This window comes from Parus major, chromosome 4 (assembly GCF_001522545.3).
Source record: "Parus major isolate Abel chromosome 4, Parus_major1.1, whole genome shotgun sequence".
In the NCBI taxonomy this organism is placed as follows: Eukaryota; Metazoa; Chordata; class Aves; order Passeriformes; family Paridae; genus Parus; species Parus major.
In genome coordinates this window covers 60,519,134-60,544,536 of record NC_031771.1, presented here as the reverse complement: position 1 = coordinate 60,544,536, position 25,403 = coordinate 60,519,134, and the positions used below count along the sequence as shown (strand labels likewise).

The 25,403-nt window shown below is 45.7% G+C and overlaps 1 protein-coding gene across 3 annotated transcripts in view; it reads right to left on the bottom strand.

Moving 5' to 3' along the window:
* MXD4 (MAX dimerization protein 4) overlaps positions 1–23,650 on the bottom strand; it is a 38,311-nt gene extending 14,661 nt beyond the window's left edge. Inside the window, exons 1-3 of one of the 3 annotated variants that reach the window (XM_015624913.2) lie at positions 23,497–23,650; positions 22,804–22,972; positions 13,475–13,504 (exon numbers count right to left, since the gene is read on the bottom strand). In XM_015624913.2, coding sequence (XP_015480399.1) covers positions 13,475–13,504; positions 22,804–22,972; positions 23,497–23,560 — 263 coding nt within the window. In that variant the 5' untranslated portion in view covers positions 23,561–23,650. The remainder of the gene's footprint in view (positions 1–13,474; positions 13,505–22,803; positions 22,973–23,496) is intronic. The other 2 variants (XM_015624915.3, XM_015624914.2) reach the window with 2 other exon arrangements.
* Positions 23,651–25,403: the final 1,753 nt, after the last annotated feature.

Genomic DNA, 25,403 nt, shown 5'->3' with positions numbered 1-25,403 from the left:
AGGGAAGATAAACCAAACACCAGTGTTCTGCAGTAAGCTGGGGGTCTTTTTCATGTTAAAAACAAATGCCTGAAGTTTGTGCACTGGTGAAAATTCATCCAAGGCATTTTTGTCTGGGTCTAACACCTCAGAGGGCCTCTGCAACTAAATTCAGCAGTAAAGCCCGCGTGAAAACGAACAGGCAGGAAGAGCAGCAGTGCCTAATTGCAGTGATTGTTAGTGAATTAAATGCAACAGCCCGCTTTATTTACTGTGGTATTAACTGTGAGTTTCATCCTCAATATGCATTTCCAGCATGATGAATACTTGTGTGCATCTGCTCTGCTAAACTGAAAGCAGCCACATCGCTTTGGCAGCCAAGTGGTCTTGGGGTACACCTTGGAAGTGTCCAAACACAGGATAACAACTGCTGCAAGTGCCTCTTACCACCACAAACTCTCTGAGAGTCAGCGCTGCTCTGAACTTATCTGCAAGTTTTTATGTGAGAACTTCTCAGCAATGCCTGGTGCTGTTCCTAATGCTAAGGAAATAGAAGAAAATCTCTGCTGCCTGTTAACATAGCCTATCATTTCCATGTTTTGCACATTTTATCACTCTGAAAAATATTTTAGTTCTTTTACACTATATCTAAATGCACACTACAGCAGCTCCAGTGCATTTTGTTTACTTTCCCTTAGTGCCACTACAGCCCACTAGCTGAGTACGGACTCCACACTTGATCTTTACCTTTTTACCTTCCAAAAGATGCCACTTGTTCATGTTTTAAAACATATACATGAAACCAGAACTTACTCCTACATCTTTCAGTACACACAAGTTAATGGAAGCATCTGGAGTGCCACAAATGCATGCATTTTTGGCTAGCTAAGCCTCTTGGCAGCAGTGCACAGAAAGACAGCTGTGATGCAAACTGGGAACAGGTGAATAGTGACTGGTCTGTGAGAGGGAAGCTGCTGACTCCTGAAAGAGGGAATACCTTGCTGCCAATGTTGCCTCCTTTGTCTCTCCCTCCATTACCCATCCCTCCAGTAGCTCCTTGATGAATGTAGAGACAGTTACCTAAGTTACAAGCACTGGGCTACATCAGCATTTCCTTATCTCTCAAAAAGCCCACAAGGAGACTTTGATACACTTTATGTTCTGGTTCCCATGAGAAGGTGAGCTGTGGTTACCCATGTGCTGCCACAAGCCAGGGACATCAGCTAAGATGGGCAATGACAGCAGTTCCCAAGGCTTGCTTTGGTAACTGGAATGACCCTGCAAATCAACGTGGACAACACCAGCACGAGACCTGGAGTCTCAGCAGCTGCTGGCTGGCCAGACTGCCCACGTGCTGTCCCTTCAGGAATGTACCTGGCAGCAGAAGCAGACAGACTGATGAGTGTCCCAGAGTCACATCTGAGTTTGGCCAGCAGAAGAACGAAAGCCCTGTGGCACAGTTAGTGCCCATTGCTGTACTGCTCCTCAACCCTCTTCCACCCGAGCTCTGCTGCCTGCAAAGTGAGCACGAGCTGTCAGAGGCGTGCGAGGTGTGACAGAGATGTGTCACACGACGGTGCACACTCACCCACGTACCTGCACCATCTGCACACCAAGCCAGCAGCACAGGAGGCACTCACAGGAGCAGTGGGCAAGGCAAGGCACAGGCAGGACAACATCAGCAAGGACTCCAGGGGAGATGGAACACCAGCAGACTGGCATCTGTTTTGTGGAACCATAGCCTTAGGCTCGGCAGTACTAAGAGCTGCAGGACCATCATCTGACCACTCTCATCTCCTCTCCTTGTTTTTTTTCTAGATTCCTCCCTGCAGGCAGGCTCTTCCTCACAGCTTTCTCCATGCTTCAACCATCCCACTATCTTAAGCTGCTCTTATTTGAAGAGCAGCCATGAAAGGTTTAAAGGCCCTTCATTGTTTTGGGTCTTGATAATAACTAACAGCAACACACAGAAATCTGAGATGTACTTCATGGGAAATGTCAACAGGAATTTACAAGCTATACAGGGATTCTCAAAAGCATCACAAGCAAAAGTAATGGCAGCTGGATATCATTTGTCTTTCCTGGATGGTATCCATCATAAATTTACATGTATGAGATTCTACATCCTTTGACCATGGGCAATAAATCTCTGACATTGCAAGAGTCTGAGGCAATAGAAATCAAACATTATGCAAACAGCTGAAACCCACTGCAGTATGTTTTTGCCCTTGTATGGATTTCTTTTCTTATGCAAAAAGAAAAAAAAAAAAGAAGATTCCAACCTATATTTTAGCATTTCAGCCTTTAGGTTGTCCTCATCTATAGAGAACAGATTTCTGTATTTTAAACTTTCAAAGTCAATGTCAGACAAATGGAACAATTCTTAGAGCTATATAAACGGAATTTCTTTTTCAGGTGTCTTCTATTTTTAGCCCTATTATCTACTGATTGTCTTTAACGTTTACCTCTCAAACACTTTTAAGCAATAGTGAGTGAGGTGTCACCTGGTACCACGAGCTCAGCATCACCCAGTACCTACCTAATCCAGGCAGATGAAAAACAGTGCCTTGTAGAGAAATACACAAATGATGTGTACCATCATACACACTGAAAACAGAGTCCACAACAAACTAATCAGCCATGCTTTTAATAAACTTATTTAATACTTCATTCAGCCAGCCACCCATTTGTTTTGCACATTAAAATGCACACATTGCAATTTAGTAGTCCTCCTAAATTAGACCTCTCAAACCCATCTGTCTTACTGGCACTCAAGTTTCTTAGATTACACTGCAGGGAAACTCAAGTTTGTCTGCTACCTCAGAATAGTGTCAGACGCAATTAGACAAGGAAAGTGCCGTCACAAGATCATGCCATTACAGGATCAAGCAGTTGTAATTCCCACTTGACGTGACACGGAGGCACACACGTACTCACATGCTGCCCATGGAAACCCCAGGAGTGGGGTAGGATACACAGCCATTTTTGAGAACAGTAAAACGTTGGCCCTCACTGGCACTGGAGCACCACGAAGCAAATTTGCACAGCACATCCAAAGCCATGGTGTGAGCCTGCAGACCTGCAACAGGTGTGTTGGCTTTTGCCACCTTTCACAGTACCCTTGAAAGGAATTTGTCAAGGACTGCAAAGAGTGGGTTAAAGAGAATTACATTCATTTAAAAAAAGGAAAAGCTGTGTAACAACAGGTTTGCTCTGAGTTTACACACAGAAGGGAACAGAATGATAGTGATAATTTTTTCCAATTTAACCATTCACCAACAGGTGGCTGGAGAGGATGCAGTCTGTCTCTCCCAGAAGTGGCTCCTGGGAGCTGCATGTCCCTCTCACGTGGGGCTTAAGGACCAAGGTGCAGCTCAGCTCTGTGCACACAAGCTACACGTTTATTGACTGACAACACCCCAGAGCAAGTCACTGCTTACAAATCAGCTCATGGCTTGAAACCGGCTTTAATTATCAGACTGTTTCCCCACATCAAAATGCTAAGCAAGAACATAGTGTCTCAGGACAGCCGCCAACAGGAAGGATCTTAAAAAAAAAAAAAGGCAGGGGGGAGACTACAATGCTTAAATAAGCCTAGAGAAGTTGAGCTGCAGCACAGTACTAAGCCAAGAGAGCACACTACTGGGCCTAGTGAGCTTTTTCTGCCTAATTTTAAACCTCCCTATAGACCTAGTTATTTTGTATGTATGTCAAATGAGGGGAGAAATGTGTTCAAGATTTTTTTTTAATACCACTGTATGATGCCAAATTAAAGGAGAGGCAAGTCAAGTTGAATTATTTTAGTTAAATTAAAAACATGATTTGCTGTCACACACTGAGCACAAGGCCTAGGGATGGCAGACAGCCGGAATTAAGCAGCCTTTTCCTGCATCGTCTTAAATGAGTGTGAAGCATTAACATCTGCAATACAGGATACCTGTGACTGTGGTTTTATTGTCTGTTGTGCCTCAATATCCAAATACCAAGTATCCAATTTAAGTAGCCTGACAAACGCTGTAGGGACTCCACACTCCCACCTGCACAAGGCATCAAAAGAAACAACAGCAATTTACATCAGTTTGAAAACCTCATCAGTTAAGGCAACTCTGTCTCCAGTTCAGCACCTGAACAATTACTTGCTTGTTCACAGTGGTAGGAAGTTTTAAGCTCTGATCAGGAAACTATCAGAAAGAGATATTTAGTGCTATGTGTTACTTTCATTTTTGCTTCTGCTATTACTTCCTCAGCACATGCACCTACCAAAGCCTCGTGGCCATCTTAGAGGGAGTAGCTAATGATGGCAGCTTGAGCATGCACAAATGAATTGACTTTATTGGGGAAGGAAGTGGTGGGTGTTGCTTTTACCAGTGCAGATACTTGAGATGTGCTCCAGTGAGACAGCTGAGGTGCCCTGGGACAACAGCAGGGTGCCAGTTCCAGCCAGCTGAAGGCTGGCTCAGACCCCAGGTGAGAACAACAAAGGAAGAGAAGAAATCACACTTAAGTAATTAAGAATACATGTCCCCAAATGTCTTGCTGTATGTCTCCAACTCCCTCATTTAAACCTTGTAATTAGAGGTGAATGGAAGACAGTGAGGTGTATGTATAAACAAATTTAGGGGAAGGATCAAATGCACTGACTAATTAAAGATGGTCACTTCCAAGGCTGCAATGGGTACTCTTACTTTCAGGTGAATTAAAAGCTAAGTAACACTTATTTCCACCCCACATCCCCCAACAAAAAGAAAGTCTGGCATTGTGGGACAGTGGAGACTTACAGATATCTGACAACCTGCCTCCAAGTTTTGATATAGCTTGCCACAACACAGATAGTGCCTTGTTTATAATTTAATTTCCATCCTATTTCCCCTTCCATTGAACAGTACAAAACTGGTTGTGTCTGAGCCAGATAGGATGCAGTTGGGCAGAATCTCTGAAAATGATCCATCTGGGGATGATAAGGTATGGAACAGCTTTCAAACCTCTCCCCCCTTCCCTCCTTCTTTCTTTCCCACAAAACTCAGCTCAGATTTCTTAAGTGCAGTGTCCTGAGGTTATCTGGCAACGGAAGGAAGTGCCAGAAGTTTGGACTCACTTGCCATGTGAGTATGTAAAGTCAGGCAGTGGGAACCGAGACACCCAACAGTCTATTTAAAACACCTCTTAGCACCTACACCCAATAACTGCTTCTAGCAAACATACACAACAAGCTCCCAAATTTCCCTAGCAGAAATTATTTGCTCCACCCATGATGTTCATTGCAGCAGTCAACACAACAGCACTTACCAATGGGGATTAAGTCAGCTTTCTTGGGGAATTACAGGGTTTGCTACCTTTATGTTTTGTAAATACCAGCTAATGTGCTATGTAAGACACACAGTGTCTGTGCAGCCAGTATTTGCAAACACTGATGGTATTCCTAACTTCAATAGGAGCTGCTGAGTCCTAGCAGCAATTACATGCCAGGCAAGCCCCTTATTTAGCATCCTGTATCTTCACTTAGTTACCCAAACTGAACCATCAAGGAAAGAAAAGCAGATAAATCTGTTAGGCATCAATCCCAAGGTGGCAGTTGGGAGAAGAGGACTCACCGCTCCTCCAGCCTTTTACAGACGTTTCACCACATTCAGATGTAGTCTTTGACTGTTACACAAATCTGCTTTGTTGCTATAAGGTAGAACCTAATAATGGCTTTCTTAATGTAGGGCATGTAGCCTGTAACCAGAGTTATTAGTTTTTCAAGTTAGAAGCATTGCAACATGACCTCATGTACATACATCCCAAGCCCACACCTCTTCTGTGTCGGCTGTGCCAATCTCCACGTGCTACAAAATTAGTCACACTAATTTGTGTAGAAAAAAGCTTGCATAACATAAACTAGCATTAAACAATAATATTAGCCAATTGACATCCTTTGACAAGTCCTGTCACTCTGCTCTAGCCTAGAAGGATGTGTACATAGCTCAGCATATGTATTTCCATCTCTGTGAAGTCCCAAAACAACTCTCTCCTTCCAAACACAGGGAGGGGTGGGTAGAAGGAATATCTTATCCATTCTTGTGGATTGCACAGTTCTTTAGGACAAGGGGAGTCAGTTTTTAACTGAATCCCATGCACAAAGGAGGGGATGGGGGGGATTTGGTTTTGGTTCTGTTTTTCCAAAAAAGGCCCAAATTAAACTTCTGTGAAGGAACAGCATAATGCTTTTTCGCATTTATGATCTGCTATCTAAATGCTCATGCTCGGTACAGTTCCTGGAACCTTTTCTGTATCCTCTGCAGCAGCCCTGATGTGATGCAGGGTTCAGCCTGCAGGCAGGCACAGCTCCTACTGAAGTTCCCTCAGCACAAGGCAGAGTTGGGCCCAAAGTCTGCCAGTGTATCAAGGGGAAAAACCACAGATTAAAAACTACTTGACCTACAAAGGAATTCTGTGCAGTAAATCTAAGCACAAGTGTCTGCTGACAGAGACCACGAGGGAAAAGGAGCATGAGCTGCACCAGGGAAGTACACACCGTTCCATTCAGAAAGAGACATTTTGAATTTGGGACCAGGCCATGGTATATCCAATACGCAAGTGGAATAGTCACTCCAGGGAAAGGAGTGCTAAAAATAGAGCTACAGATGCCAATACTGCATGGAGGCAGGGAGAGGAAGGGACAGGACAAGCAACTCACAGGACACAGCCACCTCCTCCAGCTGAGGTTGACTCCTTTTTGTCTACTTCAAGCAGGGACACTGGGACATGAATGCTCATGACATACTTGGGAGAAAGTAAGCCAACCTTTTGCAGATCTGGTGTGAATCCTAAGTGCAGAGCCAACCTTGCCTTGAAGAGCTGGAGCTGCACTGCTGACTTTCAGGCACATTTGCTACCACTTCAAACCACAGCAGGTACCACTTCTGTATATTGGTCTGTGGGCTTCCACAGACCTGACTGGCTGGGATTCAGCCAAGGATTCCCATCACATTATGTAAGACTCATTTCAGAGGCCAGCTTCTTAAAGTCCATTAGCTGCCTAAATACCTCTAAAAAAAACAAAAATCAAATTCCAGCTCACTTGTCCAGATGTAGCTAAGCAAGCTTAAAAAAAACCCTCTTTTTCAAAATACCTACTTCAACTTAGTTTTTCTTCTCCAATTGGGAGAGCAGTCACCATCAGGCCTCTCTTTTCCTATATGCAGGCAATCAGCACCTGTCCAGAAAGTACCAGAAAGTCTGGCCCATGCATCTCTACTTTGTATAAGTCCAGCCCACTCTCTCTACCATGCTGGATGAGAACTAGCTAGGTCAATTACCAGATGCTGAAAACATAAACCACCTTCTACATGGTCCATCAGAGGCTGACACACAATGGATTTACGTTTGAAGAGAGGGATGAACAAATTTGAGTGGAAAAAAACGCATGCACTTGGTTTCTCACCCATCTGCTCCCTGCTGGCTGCCTGGCTGGCCAGGAAGCACACAGCTTTCTGGAGCCCAGACCCAGTCACTACACAGTCCAAAGCTGACTTCAGCAGGAAAAAGGACATAATAATTGAGTCCAAACTGTATTTTAGTCCCATATTTCATTGCAAAATAGAAGCTTTGCCCAGAGTGTAAGTATATGTACATCTCTGATACCTGTAATATAACTTCCTGAACAGATTAATTGTCAAGCTTCGTCTGCTTAATACACTCCTCCTTTCCAAACCAGCAGTGTAGGTAGGGAGACACATTTGTTGGGAGTGCATCATCAGGTGAGCTGCTCTGTGCACTGAAAAGACAACAAACAGTTCAGTGCATAAGTATCCACAGTAGCTATTGCAGCAGGCACTGCATGACAAACCACAGGTCCAGACACTTGCTGACTGCCCAGAGATGGGGTAAAGTGAGGAAAGAGCAGCATTTCAGTGCAAAGTTTTAAACCTTCCAATTTCTTTAATTCCACAAATCTGTCAGACTCAGAACCATGGGTCACTTCAGCAAAAGCACAGGATTAAATCTCCAGTTCTGCAGGTCCAGTTCTTTATAGACTTTGATAAACAAGCTGCGCAAAAAAAAAAAAAATTACAGAGATTTAAGCAGCAAATGCCTGGCAAGATGGGCTTTAAGCTGAAATTCAACCTTGCACTGGCTGAGGTAACACCAGTCACCTGCTCACTACATCTGGAACCCTCAGAGAAGGAGTCATAGCTGGGGAGGGGGAGCAGATGCCCAAACCATGGTGGCTTTCAGCTCACAAAAGTCAAATCACACTCCTAAGACATTATCTTGCTTAAGGAGTGCAAAGGTAGCATTTTTATTGCAATTCACTGGGATTGTAATAAACCACACAAACCAGATGGGGTAAAAAAAGTTACTTTCTTGACAAGAAAACCAGAAGAAAGACCTAGTACAGAGGTTAGATTTCACCAGCAAGACGACATGGTTCCCACCACTAACGCAGCAGCCACATTATCTGGATGGTTTATGTATAATCTGGACAGATCCTAGAAATGGCAGCAATTTTTATAGACCCATTATAACAATGAGATCTTTCATTGTCAGTAAGACCCATCCAGCACAGCACTTTCCAGGCAACAGCAGCCAAAACTGGATGCTTAGGAAAAACATAAACTGACAGAGAAGTGAACTGTAACTGTTCTGTACAGTAAATTAACACTGTAAATTAACAGTATCACTCAAAGAAGTCATCCCATCCTCTCCCTGTACTGGCATCAGGATGTGCCTATGACCGTGAGCTGGCTCAGGAAGGTGACCTGGGCAAAGGAGGAAGCTTCTCCCCACCTGCTGTGCTGGCAGGAAGGAGGACCCAGGAGCACCAGTGTGCAACCAGGGCTGGGCTAAATTCCTGATGGAAGCACAGCAGTGAGACACTGAGTAATCCTTCTCTGGAAGGACTTCACCTCCAGCACCAGCTCAGGGGTTTCCTCAGCAGTATCACCACAGCCAGTCACCGTGATGGATCAGTGCAGTTACAACTTTATGCTGTGTAACAGTGCTAACCACAATGGTAATTTGTGATTTTGAAAAGGCAGCCCATAATAAAAATAAACATTAAGCATTGTTTTGGTATACTATTATTTCAATGACCTTTCAGTTCTGTTTCAAAACTTCCAAGTTTATCACCAACTGGCAATTATATGCTTTTCATTAACCCTGCAGTTTACTAACATGAAGAGCCACGGAGAAGATTTCTGGACATCCATCTAGGCATTCTCTCAGCTTATATAACACCAAGCAACTCTGGTGGGTGAAACTGATGTACCAGTGAATATAACTGTGCTCTTGAATGTGCAATTCCTCCATGAGAAAACCATCTATCAGGACCTAACTTCAAAGGCATTTGCTCTGTTTTCTGCACCAGCTAATGTTGTACGTAATAATGCTCCCATGAAAATATATATTGCTCATCAAAACCTATGTTCCTGTAGAGATACTCATTCATGCACATGATGATGCAATATAGAAACTTTGTTCTGGCAAGATTTTAGCTTTAAAGACTGCACAAAACTAGCATCACTATTACCTTCTGTGCACATGGGAACACTTTCAGTCTCCCCCAGTCAGCAGTCTACAACAACACATACATTAAGCTCCTCTGGAAAGAAAGAAAGATTTGGAGGTCTTTTTCCATCTTTAAGGTTTTGCAAATCACTGTGTCTCATGCATTCCCCATTCTGTCTTGCACTTCTAAAAGTTCAGGGATGTCTCTCTCAATTGATCCAGGTCAACTCCAACTCCAGCAGTCTGAGCTTGAACAGCAATGCCTGGTTTTTACCTCCATCTGGCTCAGCTCACTAGCTTTTGTCAAATCTAATCCTGGGGACCTGGGACCTAGATCAAGCCATACTAGGGTTACACAGCACTTCTTCAGCTCATATGGTGCCAGTCTGGGGACAGCAGCACATGGCTTGCTGATTTTGAGGCACACCTATTCCTTTCCTCATTAACTCTTAAAAGCTGTTCTTCAAAATCATCAAGCTTCACAAGCTGTTTCCAAAGACTTTGCCAGGGAAAGGGCAAGACCTTGAACCCCTCCTCATGGCCAGGCAGGACTGAATGACATCAAAGAAGTCCTGATGGGTTGATCCAGTATCCTTTGTCAGGGCTGTGTGTGCTCTTCCTCGCACAGCCCTGCACAAGCTGGGGAGAAGACCACAGGTGAACAGTCAAGGCAGGTTGTCCCTGCCTTCACAGAGCAGTGTGGAGATCTCAGCACAGTCTTCAGGGGGGATACACCTTGGCATTTACCTTCTAATGTAGAACCAGTACAAATTGATGCAAATAAATGAGATTATGCTGTGTCTTTTAAAGAAGCTTACGTCTCTCATGAATGCTTGGGTGTTTTTTAACACAACGAAAGCTGAACTTCTCTATACAGCTGTCAGGTCAATTAAAAAATTTCCTTATAAAAAGTCATGATTACTAATTTACTTACTATTTATATTGCTCTGTGAAAACCTACAGTCCTAATGGTCTGGCTGGAGACAACAAAAAATACCTACATGAATATACATCTTTGTCATTAGGAACTAGTTACATCCAAGTGTCACTCTGACTAACCTATCTGTAATTATTAAAATACCTTCTTGGACCTCAGCTGTCCTGGGACAGAAGATTTCTTGCCTTCCTACTTTTTATTTAGAAGATTTCTTGTTTCATGGCTCCAAGATACACACCTTAAATGCACAGGACCCAAACCAGACTGCCATTAGAGGGACAAGTTTCCCTGTATGGAACCCACACTAAAGTTCTGAGCAGGATATTCTAGAGAGACTTAAAGGAGAAAAAAATTAATTTAATATATGAATTGCTGAGAAACACTTTACCATAATTGTAATCTGAATTCTGTCATATAATGAGACTTTTTTTCTTGGAATTATGTTTCTGCTTTCATTTATCTTCCTCTGAGCACCCCCTCAAAAGCACACAGAAAAGAGACCCAGCAGTAGAAAACGCAAAATAAAGTGGTAGTGGCCAAATGGCCAATCCAGCACACACAGAGGTCAACCACTGCCATTCCCACCAGAGATAAGACCTCTGATGTGCAGCACCGGTTCAGAACCCATAACAGCACCGTGTATACCCTGTTTTTGACACCATGACTTTCCAGTTAATGGCATCTCTGCCTCACGGAGGACACAAGGGCCATGTAAATGAGGAAGCCATTTCCCTGCCCTCCAGCACAGAGTGCAGCCCTCAGACACCACGTGAAGGACTGGGCACGGAGGAGGACACGCACAGCCATTCCTCTCCTCCTCCTCCTCCTCGACAGGCTCCTGTGAGATAACCCAGTGTGCCTTGCCAGAGCAGCATCACGGCAGTGCTGAGTCAAAGGCGCTGGTCCTGGAAAGGAGACACCTCCAAAATCAACATCCAGTGCTTCCCAGCTGGCAGGGCAGGGCTGCACCCGAGGGGGAAGACAGGCTCTGCTGCAGGGACCAGCTGCTACAGGGACACACCATGGCTGTGAATCTTCCATTAAACCGTGCAAGACGCTTCTCAGATCTTAATGTAATTTTAGTAAAACACAGTGAAAAACACTATGATCGGTATTATCTGCTCATACACCCACGGTGCTGGAGGAGGGGGTTGTTAAAAAGAAGAAATAGAAATTGCAGGAGTCCTTCACACCAATACATCAGGCAGCTAGAACTGTACACACCTCATCTGCTTTTGTGAACACCCATTTGCACATATAAAGATCTTGCACTAATTTGCAGGTTCTCACCAGGAATAATAAAAATCTGGCTTCAAGTATAGTTTAACTGCAGGAGGCACAGCAAGCAGCAGCAGTTAGAAACATTAGTTGTATAATCACAAGACATACTGTGCAGTTTACCTATTTTGACCTTGAGATGGCAGAGAGAGAAAAGGTAGCAAGGCAAGTACTATATGGTCCAGCTACTACAAAGATATAACACAGAACTGAAAGTGAGAACAGCGATTGAACAATTAATAGAATCTCCTTCTGGCCCTGCATCTGCTGCAAATGCTGCTGTGCCTCATTTACTGTGCTGCTTAAACATGTTAAGGCACAGCAGAAGGAAGAAGAAAATAACTGAAGGAAAAAGAAAAGAAATATGCAGATGAAAGTAAATTTGTAATGATGAAACAGGAGGGGAGGAAGAAATGGAACAGAATGAGAAAGAATCATAGTTGGGGCCAATTTTTTTTTTTTTCTTTTAAAGAACTGTGACCGAGGGACAGAATTTTACATGCAGTTATTTTCCTGAAGACTGTCAGCAGAAGTTCTGCCAGTCGATGTCACTGCCTTAGCCAGTGCACTGCATTTCACAGCCCAGGCCTGTGTTTGTGAGCTTGAGCCTTCTCCAGTTCCTCTCATCTCTAGGACGACCACGTGGCTATTAGGCAGAGCTATAGTTTACTCATATTACAATTAAACTACAGGAAAGCATGTAAGCATGCAAGGGAAGTGATGGTCTAGCTGCTACGTAACTGCAGCCACAGAACAACACACAAAAAAACCCCACGACTTCAATCTCGTTGTGCCATCAACCACTTTTCACGTATTTAGAAGCATGCAAATAGGTTTCAATCATATCCACACACACCCCGTTCACTTTCTCTGGATGCGTGAAACCCAAGAGAGCACAAGCTACACAAAAAAAGAACAAAAACCCACCCGAAAGGGCGTTTATGCTGCTGCCTGAGTGGCGAGTGAAAGCAGCGGCCCCGCAGTGAGGGTGCCCCAGCGGCGAAGCGAAAGGCAGAGCCCAGACGGGCCCCGCTGTCTCCCTGTGCTCCCCCGCTCGGAGCAGCGCTCCCGGAGCCTTCCTACAGCCCAGGGGCCCGGCTGCAAACACACTCTGACCCGGTACAGCACACGCCGAGCACTGCCTCCAGAGCGGGGCAAACGAGAGCTCTGCACCACGCAGGGCTGCAGCGTTAAGGTCTGTCCTGGCTAAGCCCGGCTTTTCCCGGCGCTGGGCTCAGGCAGCGGCTCCGAGCTGCCCGAGCCTCGCTCACTCACACACAGCTCTCCGGACACCACACGCACCAGCAAGGAAAGCAGACGGAGGGGAAAAACGGATCCCAAGGTACTTACATGCAAGATGAAAATTAACTGCACTTTAGGCATACTTTAAAAGAAACATAGAATAACCGTGTGTGACACATTGTTCCCGAAAAGCAGTCACCTCAGTCACAAAAATACTTTGTACTTACAGCATTTAACACCTCTAGCAAACAGTTGCTGCAATCAGATTCTTTGTTAGTAACAATTCGGTTAACCAGTTACAGCATTAATCAGTCCAAAGCTAACTATTAGAGATGTTTCAAATAGAGCACACCAAATAACAGAGGGGGAAAAAAAAAAGCTAAATAATACTATAACTATTAGATTTTAGTTGATAAAAAAACCCAAAAAACCGACTTAATAAATAATTCAGTGCAGAATCAAAACAATTTTAATAAAATGTTCTTCAATAAACACAGTAATTCAAATGTCAGGCGTACATCTTTTAATTAGCTTTTTTCCAAGACTTACCTATGTTTTTCTAGTTCGTTGTGTGATGACCTATTAAAAAAAGAAAAGAAATATTAGAGAAAGGATAAATAAACAAAGATTTAGAATACTTAAAAGTCAATACCGGCATAAATGGCAAAAGAGTTCTCTAAAATACGTATTTAACATGGATTATGAAACAGCTTTTCTATTAAATTGGTTCACTTTAAGATTCTTCAGGGTATCAACTTAATTTCCATGAGTAAAGTGTAGATTTGGAGGGAATTATAATATATTTGCATTTATTAGTGTTCAATACATACAGAGACAGAAATGAACATAAAAAAACTGAGCAGGTTAGTAATAAAAACAGCCCACGAGATTTTTATCTGTGAAGAAAAATTATGAGGGGCAGAAAGTGTTCGAAGATCTAAATGGTAACAGCTAAGAGCAAAAAGCACCCAAAAAGCCAGCTTTCAAGCACACGGAGAAGCAGAAAGAAAATTCAGCAGCTAATCACTGCTGTTGCTGTTGTTGACATCTTAATGGCAACAAAAGAGGAATCCTCTTAATTCTTCTCAGTCTACAAACAGAAAATAAAACCCAAAAAACTCATAGTCCCTGTACTGACCACAGCAGTATGTTATCCTCTTCCAATCTACTTGGATTAGAGATTTTTTTTCTTCTCCAAGTGATGCCTCGGGTTTTTTGCCATTAGAAAGCAGCCCTAAATTCTTGGAGGATTTTTTTTTTTAAACTGATTCAGCTAAAAATATTCATTTTATTTATTTACACAGCTCAGATTAAAAACATTCCTAAAATGAAGTTACTGTCGCTGCTTCAGAACCAGCGATTTTCCGTACTTTCAGTTTTGTCCCACTGAAAACATGCCCAGCACGTAAGAATCAAAAGATGGAGAGGCGGTGGCGGCTTTTAGGGCTGGCAGATTATGTCAGAGCTGCTCTGCTGGAGCCTGCTGCAACCTCAGCGTGCAGCTGGGCACAGGGTGCAGAGTAAGGTGCCTTTGTGCAGGGTGAGTGCACAGTCCCTCCCGGAGCAGAGACATCCCGGGGGATTAGGGAGCCTTGGTGCACAAATGCTGTCCTGTGCCGAGCTGTCCTGCCTCTCCCTGCACACACCCGAGCTGCTGGATGCTGTACCTGGGTGTGACTGATGGCAGAACATCACTCCAGCCACAGAGAGGGAAAAAGAAAGCAAAGCTCACACAAGAAACATCCAGTGAACAAACAATGCAGCAATGGATCTCAGGCCAATGCAGCTCCTGATCCTACAAGGAACTAAGTGAACTGCCCCTCTGCATGTAACACTAGTGATGCTAATCCACTCTCACCAGAAAGCACCTCAGTCTTGGTACCAAGACATCCATTATGTCAACCATTACCTGGCATCTTTGTCTCAAAAACCTATGAATTCTTTATGTTTCTGGGGTTTTTTTACACTTGTTGCATCAAGTGATCAAGTAATGTGTGTAATTCTACAATGCCATTTAAGTGTCCCTTATGCAGCAACACTGCAAATGTTTATATACATTTTCTGTGCTACATTAATAGGGCAAGGTGGGCTTGGTCATTTGGCTGTCTTAAGAGGATATTGTTTTTATCTTCTACTCTCTACACAGAGATCAGACTTTCTCCACAATCATTTCTCCACACCAGTGTTCACAAAATTGACAAAGACTATGCTAAATCCACCAGGATTTACCAAAACACATGGAGAACAGAAGTTCAGGAGAGAACCATTGTCCCTGGACACCCTCAACAAGGTCTGTCTAAGGCACTGTTAGTAAGGAACTTTGGAACCAGAGAGGAAATACAGGCTGGCCTGGATTCATCCCTATGACATGAACTCCTTGACATTTCTGGCAATTAGACACAAAGGTGAACAAGATCACTCCAGCTGGCCCATTCTGAGCTGCCAGCTCCCAGCAGCTCTGGCGAGCACACGCTGGGACAGCACAGGAACCATTGGCCAAGAAATTCAGCCTGCACGGAGGATTTTGCTGGGCTGAGAGAGGATGCCGAGAGCAGCTGTCAGTCCCACATACAGCACACCTCCAGGGCTCCTGTGGTACATGAAGGGTGGCCCCGGTGCTCTCCTGAGGTGTGTCCAGCCAGAGCAGCTCTGGAGCGGCACAGCCCTGGGCGTGCCAGCTGCCAAACCGAGCGGCAGTGACCCTGTGCCTCTTGGCAGAGCTCTTGGGGACACAAAAGCCTCAGCGACGCCTGCAGTGTGCACACGTGGGCACCAGCCACACATTTCGGGAGGTGTCAGGGGCTAATGCCACAACTACCAGGCCCTAGGCAGGAACCAAAACCAGGAGTCCTGACATTTACCTGAGAATTGCTCCATCTGCAGAGCAAGTTAAATACCCTATTACAAAGTATGACAGGGGTTTCTTTGGTTGCATTTGTTTTCAGATGAGATTAACCTCTCTCAGAATATTGGTTTTTATTTCCCTCATTGTCTAGAGCACAGTATATTGCAAGAATATCCATCTCCTGCTGTTTATGCAACCTAAAGTGAGGGAAAATAACGTAAGAACTGGTCTCCACAGAACCCAGTACCCTGTTTCAAAATGGAGTCTTTTATTACCTTAGTAATACACACAACTAATAAGCTATATGTGTATATATATATATTTATATGAGAGAGACAGATATATGACTGTGGTTTGCAGGCAAATGGTCTGTGGAGCCTTTCAGAAACAGCTTCAAGAGAAGGAAGACTTCTGGTGTTTAACTTAGGTTCACTTCACTGAGTTCACATCTCCACCAGAAGCTTGGGGAAGTTGGGGGTAGCAGTGAGGAAAAAAAAAAAGGTAAAAAGGTGCAGATCAAAATAAGGGGAAAAAGCCAACAACAAAAAAACTGTAAATCCTATGTTCAAAAGGAAGGGATAATGAACACTGGTGCTTTGACTACACTGTTGATCTGAGACAGCTCTAATATCCCTTTAGCAAATGCCAAGCGATTCACTGATTATAAATTTTATTTGTGAAAAAATTGTCAAAAGAAGATTTGAAAGAACAAGGAGGAACCAAGCAAATGCAGCCATTGGTCTGCAAGATGCTGTGCTACTTCTCACAGCAAGTCCCTGGAGCCATCCCCGTCCACCACTTTCCTTTCCCCACACAAGAATTCTAGGTATTGGATTTCAGCTTTTGGTTGATTCAACATTTAGCAGACACACCTAAGGAATTTGAACAGGTGCTAACTGAGATGAGAGGACTAACACAGAAGAGGCAAAGGCCTCTCGGTATCCCCTGCTGCCAGTTTATGGGTGAGCCAGCAGGATCTGCTCACAAACATGCTAGATTGAGATTTCACTGTATGCGTGGTGCACGGCCTGTTTCAGTATTCTGACACCTTCCCTACTCCTCCATCCATCTACCCCACCAAACGGGGCATCTCCTCAGCAGGAAGGCAGCAGCTCCTGACAAAAGCAGGGATGTGTGGTAATGCTACTGAGGTTTATTGCCCTGTGTTAATGGGAGCCAGTCTAGACCGTGACTCACCAATACACTTCCAGTTGCCAACACACTTTAAAGCACTGTAGGGAGCAAAGCAGGGTAGTTAACCGAGTACTTGAAACAGTGGCAGCACCTTGCCAGTGCCAGGGCTTTCTGGTGCAGGCAGGACTCACAGGGTGTTATACAACCCATGTGCAGGGTACAACTCCATCTCAGGTGGTGCAGCCGTGTGAACTACACTGCCAGCACTTCACCTTTTGTCCAGGCCAAAAGAGTAAGAACAAACAGAACAAGAAGCTTTACAAGGTGCTACACCTTAAGTGTCTGCATCCAGTTCCCACTCCCAAAAGTGCAGGTGTGTAAAAGCACAATGCCTACATCCACAGTCTTGTGTGAATGAGACTGTGCTGCTTTTCATTGAAAGGATCCAGATTCACTTCCAGGAAATTCCCTGTCTACGTACCTAACCTGCCATGGAATGCACCTGAAAATGCTACAGTTCACCCCAAAAAGCACAGATAAACCTGAATATAAGCACATATTCTGCCTATTACTCACTGCATCTGGGTTGTTGGTTTTTTCCATTTGTTTCAAACTGGACACTGCTTACAGCCTGTCAAAGAATAAGCCTGTACAGAATTAATCCACTAAAAATTAATTTTGCATTCTCATCATAGCAAAATTTAACTGGTTCTGCAGATTCAGCTGGGGTCTGGGAACCAGGCACACTGGCACAGCCTTGATGCAGAGTTCTGGCTCTGGGATTGCATTCAAGTTGGTGCTGCCACATGTTTGCAGTGGCCAGGTCTGAACGTGCTTCTAGCACGGTGGCAATTTGTTTTCCTCAACTGCACAAGCAGTGCAGACCTACTGCAGTTCCTCAGTGGGGACAGGTCCATTGGTGAAACCTGTTATATTGGGACTAAAATGCATTATTTTGAAACCAAATGTGGTGATAGCAATTGCTGTGCTAGCTTTAGGAAGGCAAATTGAGAAAGATCTATCAAATTCAGAAATCCAGGTGAAAATTCAGAGGAGCTGTGTCTCCACAGTCTGCTTTGCAGTGTTTTATTCTTGGCCTCTCACAAAAAAATAAAAAAAAATTTAAAAAATTAAGGAAAAATAAAACAAAAATCAGGCCCCCGATCCCTAAGCTGCTTAGTGTGGGCACAGAAAAACATCTGCTGAGAGCAAGGGGCTCACTCTGCGGGCCACAGGTTCACCCTCACCATGAGCCAACATCAACAGAGGAATTTGGACATTAGGCTCTGTTTTTATTTGAAAATCCAAATGCCGCTTTCATCTTTTTCTGCATATAACCCTTTGCCAGAACACAGCACGAAGTACATGTCTATTTATATAACATATGAGCAAAAATATTAATTAATTAATAGACACAGAAGATATATTTATAAACCGACATTTATTTTGCTCCCTCTCCTTCAATAAACCAGCTCCTAAATTAACAGGCCAAACACACTGCACCACCGGCACTCAATTCCTTTCTCTGAAAGTAAATTTAACTGTGACCTCAGTAGACTGGCATCTAACACTAAGATTTTGGTTTTCATTTTACCTTATTTCTGACCCTTTCATGGCGAAGCAGCTGCCTGAGCTTCCCGGTGCATGGGCAGACACACACCTCAAACCCACACAGAGCTCAAGGTACCTAACACCTGGTGAGTGTCACTCAGGCAGGGCAGAAGAAAGCTCAGTTATCTGCAGGATTGCATGTTCCTCTGTCAGAGTGCTTTGCCTTGAGAGCAAACGTCACCAAATTTCAGATTTGTGTCGCATTCCTCCTTGGCACATTGCACACGTGTCACTTATCTGTTTCTTTGGAGCAAAAACCAAGCTTGACTTTTGAATATTTGCTATTAACATTTCCAAGGTACAACAGCAATAAATCCAGCTGGTTTATGCCTTTTTTTAATTCTAAGTACACCTTAACAAGAATTATCAGACTGCATGGCACTGCTTTAAGAACTACATACAGCCACTGCTCTGCGAGACATTTATTGTACATATTATAAATATGTTATTATACTTATTATAAATATATTATATTTATTATTTATTATATAGTCAAGTACCTTGTAAGTAGTAATGTAACAAGATGCGACCTAGGTTTACCTTCTTGCAAAAGGTAATATTGTGGCTTTCTCTAATCTCCTGTCCTCTTTGCAAAACAAGAATCCAGTTTCATTTGCCAGAGGATTTTGGTCAAAATTACTGGGGGAAAGAAGTTTGAATCTCAGCTGAGGACATGGTATGAACAGCAAACCAAAAAGAAAACAAAGCAGTTTGGTTTGTGTGACATGGGAAAGGGCACATCACGGGAAACTGAGAAGAAAACATGTAAGATCAAGACATTTTAATGTGCAAGTGAAACAGAAATGGCTAAAAACTGTACCCGATTGCTACCAACAACATCAAGAATATTGTTTATCAACACACTGCTAACAACCACTTTCAATTTTGATTCAAAGCTAACAGTGGACAAAGCAAAACTATTCAATTCCTACGGTGGACAGAAAGCTTATAGATTTTGGTTATTTAAATGTAATTCTGCCGGTATTTTTCCCTGCACAAATCGAAACCTGCCAAAATTACTTCTCACTCAATTGCAGTCAAGAGGCCAGCAAGCTTTTAGCCCAGACCTGAGCATCCCGTTCAAAAGGCTGGCAGCCTCCTGCCCCTTCTCCTGCAGGTCTGGGCCTCGCCAGCCATCCACAAGGGACGGTGGTCTCATCCTGCAGTTTCTTACATGAACATCAGCAGCACCTCGGCAGAGGAAGGAGGGGTCCATTGGTGCCCTTGCTGAAGCCCAGGGCAGCTGGAATCCATCCCTGCCTGTCGCCCAGCCCACGGCCCCTGGCCAACACACCTGTGCTACATGGGGTATGCTCTTCCCACCACAGGCAGGCACACGGGGGGGAAAACACAGAACAAAGAAGAGTACAGCACACCAGGCTTCCTCACATCTGACAGTTTTTCTCCGCCTTTCCTCTTTTCTGATTTTCCAAGAATAAGGAGATGTTTTTCATGCTTTTATATATGTATACCTCATAAGGAATGAAAAAAAACAACGTATGGGCATATATACATCTCTCACTTTTTAATCTGATCAGATGCTGCAAGCAGCAGGATACAAAAATAGATAATGAAAACAACAATGCCCCTGCAGATTTGAAATGTGCAGTTAGCTGCTCCTTTCCTACTCCTCCAACCTTAAGTATGTATTTTTAATCCAGAAAAACAATGAAATAATAAGGCACAAATTTCAGACATGTATGCAATCCCCTGTATGCAATCAGATGCCTCCCTGCATCTCATGCTCCAAACCCAGTGAGTCTGGAAAATGGCTAAAGTGGAACAATACGGACAAACATTTTGCTCGGTGGTTCACATCACCCACGACCACTCCAGATCCTCTGAACTTTGGCCAGTCGTCTCCCTCTGTTAATCTTTGAGTTGCTTAGGAAGAATTAACTGTGTTTCCAAAAATTCACTCTAGTCTGGGGCTCAGCCCTTACAGCCTCTAAGCTCCAAATAATAATAAAACACTGATGCTGGTGTACATCATGTATTTTGCACTGCATATTTAAATGTGGGGGTAACTTCTCCCCTGCAAATCTAAGCATGCAGGCAAACCTGAGCAGCGACTGCTGGACACAGGTACAAAGCCCATAAGGACAATGCAGAGGTACCCACAGGGCCCTCCTGCTACCCCTCAGTCCCTGAAGGGAGAGGGAGCTGCATTAAAGCAATGTGCCTCTGCTTCCCGCACGGCCAGCAAGCCTGATAGCCGTGCTGAACCAAACCAGCCACTGTCCCAGCAGTGTCCACGCTGGAAAGCATTCCCTGACAAACACTGTCCTGTCCTGCAACACAGATAACCCACCCCTCATCTCATCACTGCAGATAGAAGAAAAGAAAGTGTTGAGTAAATGTACACGTTGCACATTGCAGGATGGCATTTTTTGAAGGCTGCCACTGCTATGGAGTGAGAACCAGAGCAAAACACTAAACGGGTAAATAAATATAAATCTGCAGGCAGAAAAAAAAGCAGGAAGGTAACTGTATGTGGATGTGTGTGCCTCAACTTTAATAACACTAGCAAATCTGTAACCAGAAATCTTTTAATTCTTCTGTATTTGATAGATTACAAATCCTCTCCTAAAAACTCCTGAAAGCAGCTTACAATTCAGACAAATAACTATTTTGCAGCGGATGACAAGAGCCCTAAGAACGGAAACGATGGAATAATAGCTCTGTAAGTAATACAGATTTCTTGAATGCAAGAGACAGACAAGAAATCTGTACAATTCAATGAGCAATTCACAGCTGGAAAACTTATGAAATCTGTTTTGAAGTTTTTTAAAGGCAGTGAGCATACTTTATATGAAAATAATTCAAAATCTTAAAGAGCAAAGTGTCTCAGGACACTCCTGCTCCTGATGACTTTCTCCTTTAAAATGAACTGTCCTCTCACGCTCCATGATGAGACAAAGAATTCAACTAAAACTAAAAACAAAACAGGAGTACTGCAATTAACAGCCCCCAAAATGGTTGCCTTGCTTGGAGCAGGGGCATGGGGGCACAATTTGCTCCCCCTCGGTAATCTTCGAGGCACACTGCTCGGCCACAGCAGGCACCACCAGGGCGCTCAGCAGCTCGTGTTTCTGCTCAAGGAGGGAGTTCGTCAGCTTTTGATTTCGGTTTGCACCTCCGGTGCCCCACGAGCAGCTCCTGGCCATCCGCCGGGCACCTCCCCAGCACCATCCGAGCCGGCCGCAGGATGCCCGCCGGAGCAGCGAGAGCGGGCCTGCCGAGACTCACTGCTCCTTTGGAAAACAAGTCACGTGCAAAGCAAGTTCATTTTAGGCTATTCTACAGGAGCCACCATCCAGCATGACCATGCAGAGCAGAGCCTGCGCCAGGGAGAGCATCTCTGCCCCGGGACGAAGCAAGGCCCAGCAGGGCACGCTCCTCGGTCCTCTCCGGAGCAGCCCTGGAGGAGCAGAGCGGAGCAGGCAGAGCCCAAGGCTGGGCTCGCTCCTGGCAGGGGCCGGCAGTGTCCCCGTAAGACAGCCAGCCTCCCGCACGTACACAGCCGCTGCCCGAGCAGCAAACAAAGCTGCGGAGCCTGCGCACAGCAGCGCTCGGCTCGTGCCATCGCAGCGCAGGTAGCGGCTGCGGGGCAGCACAGAACGGCGGCGGCCGAGAGGCGGATGGGCGATAACCGGGAGCGACAGCAGGCGAGCCGCGCTCCCCGGCGGATCTGCGTGCGGCGGCAGGGCGGAAGGGCTGGCGAGCGGGCGCTGCAGCACAGCCCCCGGGGAGGTCAAGCTCGCTCCGGCACCTTCTCAGCCCGAACCTCCCGGAGAGGCCGGAGGGCGTGCGGAGTGTCCCCCCCGCCGCCCCGCACACGCTCCCCGCCCCGGAGCCCAGAGCCGCCGCAACCGGAGGCTGCATCTGCCCGGGCTGCCATGGGGGAGGCGGCCGGCTCGCTGCCTGTGGTTTATAAATGAGTGCCGGGGGGGAAATTAGGTGCCATGCAAAGAGAAATCTGGGTGGCGATTATGGTGTTAATATCTGCAGCAAAAGCCGCTGTCGGCGAGCGCGGAGCAGAAGGAGCGATGAGGGCGGATGGTTCTGAAGTGCAGTGAGTACTAAGGAGATGGTGTACGCGTGGCAGTGTTTATATGAGAGATCAAAACAGAGCCAAGCCCATCCAGGGGAAAAATGGCGACTACCGGGATGGGGAAAACTGAGACACCGGATTAGTTATTATTTTTCATAAATGTATGCACTACAAATAAGATAGACACATTGGAAAAACTGACGATTCATTCTGAAAAAGCGGTGCGTCTATTACCTGTTATTCTGGGATTTTCTGGCCATGGTGCCTGCCTTTGTTTTCTTTCTGGAATAGTCACTATCGAAGGGTAACACTGATGCATAGCCATGTTCTGCTTCTAGGGACAAAGTCAGCATTAGTGGCAATATATTTTTTCCATGCAATTTTTTCCTCCTTTGCAGGAACGCTAGGGTAAAGAACAGAATTTTTTCCGGTTGATTTGTTTGGATTTTATTCTGGCATCTCTTAAAGAAGCGAGACAAAAAAAACATAACTCGGTAAACCAAAGGGGGAAAAAAAACCCAACACCGAAGTGTCGAAATTAGGAAGATTATTGGAGTGCACATTAAAAACGAGGCGGATCATGCAAACCCTTGTCACGCTGCGCTGGGGGAGGGGAGCTGCCATACAATCACCGACTGCCACACACGGAGCGGCGAAAGGGATCCTGAGCGCTGCCACACGCACCGTCCCCATACAGGGCGGCACAAACAACCCCCTTCTGGTTTGCTTGGGGGGTTAGATATAAAAAAAAGCCAAGATCCGAGCAGCGATGCTCCCCCAGCGCGGTGCCGCTGGCGCAGCCCGGGTCCCCCCCGGGCAGGTGCGGGCTCGGGGCCGCTGCCCCGGCCCGGCCGCCGCACAACAAAGGCCGAGAGCGGCTGGGAGCGCCTGCGGGTGCCTGACCGACTGCCCGCCTGCGCCCTGTACCTCGGTCTCTTCGCTCCAAGTACTCGGCCGCTTCCAGGAGGATTAACAGGGAGTTCAATTCCATGGCTGCCCGTCCCGAGCCCCCCGCGCCGAGTTCACGCGCGGGGACTCCCGAGCCCCCGGTTTTAAGGCACCTACATTTGACACAACAGCGGACGGGCAGCCCGCGCAGCCAATGGCGAGCGGCGGACGGGTGCGGGGCGGGACTTAAGGGGGCGTCCGGACCAATCGGCGGCCAGAGCCCCCCCCGCCGGGGCAGGGGATGTTGACAGATCCCCGCCGCCCGCGCCCATTGGCTGCCCGTGTAGTAACAATTTAGAAGCCGAAGCTTAGCAACAGCACGTGGTGGCCCGGCCCCCTCACCCGCTCATTGGCCACTTCCTTGCATGTTAAGAAGGCAGCGGCCGCCCATTGGTGCGCGGAGCGTCATGCAAATGAGGGCGGGGAAGGGGGCCAATGGGGCGGGAGGCGCGTGCCGCGCGGCGGGAGGCGGGGAGCGAGGAGCGGGCAGCCAATGGACGGGAGGGGGCGTGGCGTTGCCGTGAGGAAGAGGCAGGCGGAGGGCGGAGCCGACGGAGGCTCCGCCCCCTCGCACGCGCCGGGCGGGCACGGGGGAAGCGTGAGGGAAATCGGGAAAGAGGGACAGTGTGGCGGCGGAGCGTCCCGTGCGGCGAAGTATGGCAGGAAATGAACGGGAACCAAAAAGACGATACAAACGGGACCCCGGAGGGGCTCTAAAAATGTGCCTGGCACGTGCATCCGTGACCCCTTGCGGTGCTCAGGCGAGAGAGGAAGACGGCAGCGCTGTAAAAACACGCACAGGGATGTAAGAGAATTACTGAACTCTACACAATGGCCTAACCTGCTGAAAAAGAGAAACAGTGGAAAGCTCTCAAAAATGCAGCCAGAGTTCCTGCCAGCCTGCCAGCCCTTGCCAGCACATTCAGCTGCCTTTCGTCATCTGGATACACAGAAGCCGTGTACCAGAATAGCCTGGCTCCCGGCACACAAGCTGAGCAGGAAGAGCTCAGCACCTTTCCTGTCCACACCATCCTATTTGTGCTGCTAACTCTGCATCCTTATCTCAGATAGCTGCTGCACAGCTGTTGCCTAAAACTGGTTGGTTTTAACACGAGCAAGTGTAGTTTTAAAATAGGCATATTTTAAGCTGTGCTGTGATCACACATTGGTACATCTTCAGGCCAAAAGTGCTGAAGCTTGTAATCGGTCCTCCTGCAGGGTTACTCTTGGTCCCATTGGTTTTAATTGAAGTGTTTAGGTAAGAGCTATCCAGCATGTAGAATGGATGCAGAGTGTTGTCCTGTGTGTTTATTCCTTGGCAAAAGATGTCAGCCAGAGTTTCCTTTTAAGAGTTTAATAGCAATTCAGATTAAAACAAGGATTGTGGTTTACTGTTTTTACAGCACTGTGGTAAACCCACATATACATTACACCTGATCTTGTATTAGTCTGTATCTTGTTGCCCCAGATGCACAAGTGTAATGTGGCTCTTGAACATTGCTGAAACACAGATAACATTTTACTGATATTTGGCCCAGGCACCGCGGATAAGAGAAAATACAATGCAGTGAAGAAAGCAGCACTGTGATTGTAGTTTAAGAGAACTTTGTATGTTTGGGAGAAGTCTGACTGTGAATTACAAAGTAGAAGGGAATTTGGTGCATAGATTGCAAAGGTAAAAAAATTGCTGTAACATTTTCCACTCGGTGCTTGAACTGTTGAAATCCTGCTGCATGTGGGTGAGACAGTACAGTTTTTACTGTAAACCCATTGAACCTTATGGCAGTTTTGCTGTTAACTGGAAGTAGGTTTAGACACTATTTGACATTGCCTTCTGTTACAAAACAGCATGAAACCATATATGCCCAGGTCTGCTTTGTCCACAC